At 50.4% G+C, this 3,354-nt stretch overlaps 1 protein-coding gene across 1 annotated transcript in view; it reads left to right on the top strand.

Moving 5' to 3' along the window:
* The window catches only part of DSTYK (dual serine/threonine and tyrosine protein kinase), a 17,228-nt gene that overhangs the window by 3,986 nt on the left and 9,888 nt on the right, over nucleotides 1–3,354 (top strand). Inside the window, exon 2 of the mRNA XM_042013415.1 lies at nucleotides 2,349–2,991. Within this exon, the coding sequence (XP_041869349.1) occupies nucleotides 2,349–2,991 (643 nt within the window). The remainder of the gene's footprint in view (nucleotides 1–2,348; nucleotides 2,992–3,354) is intronic.

The following is a 3,354-nucleotide window of genomic DNA, read 5'->3' as shown; positions in this document are numbered from 1 at the left end:
GTGTTCCAAACCTTCCAGAGCTTCAGGAATGGTTGGACAACACTCCCAGGGATGTGCAGGGTGGGATTTTGGGATTGTTCTGTGATCCTGGGGGGTTCTTCCACCTCAGGATTTTCCACGATCTCTCTTTCTGTGTGGGAAGTTTGGATATTTTAGTGAAGGAAAACAGGGATGGAGCGCCTGGAGAACAATTCCATGCCCAGAGCTCTGTCAGGAGAGCCCCGGGGTGTTTACAGCAGGGTGACCTTGTGGGAACCAGCTCAAAAATCCCGGGAATCCTGTGACTCACAGGTATTCCCCATATTCTCTTGATCCTTAAGAGCTGCTTCAACTCCTGTAGGATATTTGTGAGCTGGAAAACAACTCCCCCCCCCCCAAAAAAAAAGGTGGTGGGTGAGAAATATCCTTGGAATTCTCCTCGGGAAAGGTTTTTTGGGAGCAGCAGGAGCAGGGGTTGGGGGTTGTGGGCGTTGGGTTTTTTCCATTTCCTGGAGACAGCTCTGGCTTCCTCCTTTGGTTCTGGTGACTCATGGGCCTTGACACGGGGATTTTGGGGGTTTGAGGCGGGATTTTGGGGGTTAGACACAGAAATTTGAGGGGTTTGACACAGAAATTTGAGGGGTTTGACACAGAAATTTGAGGGGTTTGACACAGAAATTTGAGGGGCTGACACAGAAATTTGAGGGGCTGACACAGAAATTTGAGGGGTTTGACACAGAAATTTGAGGGGTTTGACACAGAAATTTGAGGGGTTTGACACAGAAATTTGAGGGGTTTGACACAGAAATTTGAGGGGTTTGACACAGAAATTTGGGGGTTTGACACAAATTTGGAGGTTTGACATAGGATTTTGAGGAGTTGACGTGGAATTTTGGGGGCCTGGCATGGGATTTGGAGGTTTCACATGGAATTTTGAGGGGTTTGATGTCGGGTTTTGAGGGGTTTGAAATGGAATGTTGAGGGGTCTGACATGGAATTTTGGAGGTTTGAAATGGAATTTTGGGTCCCGGTGGATTTTGCAGCCCTGCACATCCCCTTCTGTGCATCCCAGGCAAGGTTTGGAATCAGCTCCAGAGAATTCTGGGATGGGAGGAGCTTCCTGGGAGCTCCTGGGATGGAAGACACGGTCAGGAAAAACGATGGAAGAATCCTCAACGATCACCTCTCTCAGGAGCCAGAGACGGCTCTGAAATTCCCAAAAACCTTTCACATCCCTTCTTTCAGGAGGGACACGTGGAATTCTCACTGTTCCTGCACATCCAGAGGCTCCTTCCCTGGGAGGGGAGGAGGCAGATCCCAAAGTGGCCCCGTCCAGCAGCGGAGTGAGGCCGGAGCAGTGAGAAAACAACGGAATAAAATCCACCTTGCAGCTTTTTCCTCAGATTTGGAGGGAATCGCAGCCGTCCCTTCCCGCTGGCTGCAAATTCCTGGGAATTGGTTGCTGTGCTGCCTTTCCCTTGGTGCCTCAGGGGGTCGGGTGGTGCTTCCTGCTGTTGGAAAAGCCGTGGAAAACTGGGAAAGCTGCAGCTCTGGGAAGCATCGAGGGAGAGCTGCTGAGAAATGGAGCAGGGATAACCTCAGGAATTCCAGCTTTGCCGTGCTGGCTCTTTCCTGGGACACTTGTCCTGAGTTTTGTGCTAAACTGGGCTCAAATTCCAAATTTTTGCACCAAGTTTTGGTACAAAATCAGGGATTTGGAGTCAGGGATCGGCCTTGCAGGTGAGACTCCAGATCTGCTGTGAAGAATTCCAGTTTTTCGCTTTGGGAATGAATCCCAGGGTGTTTTTCCATGGAAAAACCTCTCCAAACCTTCTGGTTTTTATTCTTTCCTGCCTCAGGAAGTGGCAGCTCTTGGAGGTGTCAAGGGAGGCTTGGTGCAAAATGGAGCAGGGATAACCTAAAGAATTCCAGCTTTTCTGTGCTGGCTCTTTCCTGGGACACTTAGCCCAGTTTAGGATAAAACTCAGGACAAAACTCCAAAGAATTTGGCCCAGAATCAGGAATTGGAGTCAGGGATCAGCCTTGCAGGTGAGACCCCAGATCTGCTGTGAAGAATTCCATTTTTTTCGCTTTGGGAATGAATCCCAGGGCGTTTTCCCATGGTAAAAAATTCCACCTTTTCCATGTTGGCTCTTTCCTGGGACACTTGTTCTGAGCTTTATCCTAAACTGGCCTAAAATTCCAAAGCAAAACAAGGAATTTGGAGTCAGGGATCAGCCTTGCAGGTGAGACCCCAGATCTGCTTTGTAGAGCTCTGGTTTTTTTCACTTTGGGAATGAATCCCAGGGCGTTTTTCCACGGGAAAAAAACCTCTCCAAACCTTGTCCTTTTGGTTTTCCCTGCCGCAGGAAGTGGACATCGTGGTGGCTCCGTGCCGGGGGTTCCAGTCAGCTGAAGCCACCCTGGCCGAGTTTGTGAACCAGGTGCTGCCCGTGGTCACCTTCGCCATCAGCGAGCCCCAGCTGTCCCCGTTGGATGAGACAGAGCTGCGGGAAATCAAGGAAAAATTCTCCCTCCCCATCTTCTTCTTCCGAGTGCCCGAGCCCGGCAGCGAGCTGATCTCTCCCAAAAAACCCGACAAGGACAAATCCTCCCTTTACTTCCAGCTGCTGCACCTGGAATACCTGAGCCCCTGCAGCTCGTGCGGCGCCGCCGGCTCCGTGCTGGCGGAGCAGCCGGAAAAACTGCGGCTGCTGAGCTCTTTTTGCAGGCAGGTGCTGCAGAAACACCTGGTGGAGGCGGCCACGAGGCTGAACGAGGTTCACTGCCGCTGCCTGAACATCTTCATCAACCAGGCGTTCGACATGCAGCGCGACCTGCAGATCACGCCCAAGCGGCTGCAGTACACGCGGCGCAAGGAGAACGAGCTCTTCGAGTCGCTCATGGGCATCGCCAACCGCAAGCAGGAGGAGATGAAGGACATGATCGTGGAGACCCTGGGCAGCATGAAGGAGGAGCTGCTGGAGGATGCTGCCAGCATGGAATTCCGAGGTGATTCCCGCGTGGAGAGGGGTGGGAGGAGGAGGAACAAGGTTGGGGTGTGAAGGGTTTGGGGTTGGTGGTGTTCTGTTGAGGGGTGAGGGGAGAGGTTGGGGATGGGGAGGCTCGTGGGTGAAATGATTGGGGTCTGGGATGGAAGAGTGCTGATAAATGTTGGATGGAAGAAGAATAAAAAAAAATTGGGAAAAGGAATAAATATTGGGAAAAGGAATAAAAAAAATTGGGAAAAGGAATAAATATTAAGGAATAAAAAATATTGGGAAAAGGAATAAATATTGGGAAAAGGAATAAAAAATATTGGGAAAAGGAATAAATATTGGGAAAAGGAATAGAAAATATTGGGAAAAAGAATAA

This window comes from Corvus kubaryi, unplaced genomic scaffold, assembly GCF_017639235.1.
Source record: "Corvus kubaryi isolate FWS band 111438036 unplaced genomic scaffold, C.kubaryi_AGA036_p1.0 split1-37355, whole genome shotgun sequence".
Lineage (NCBI taxonomy): Eukaryota > Metazoa > Chordata > Aves > Passeriformes > Corvidae > Corvus > Corvus kubaryi.
The sequence above is the reverse complement of the archived record's forward strand: the minus strand, read 5'-3'. Positions and strand labels throughout refer to the sequence as shown.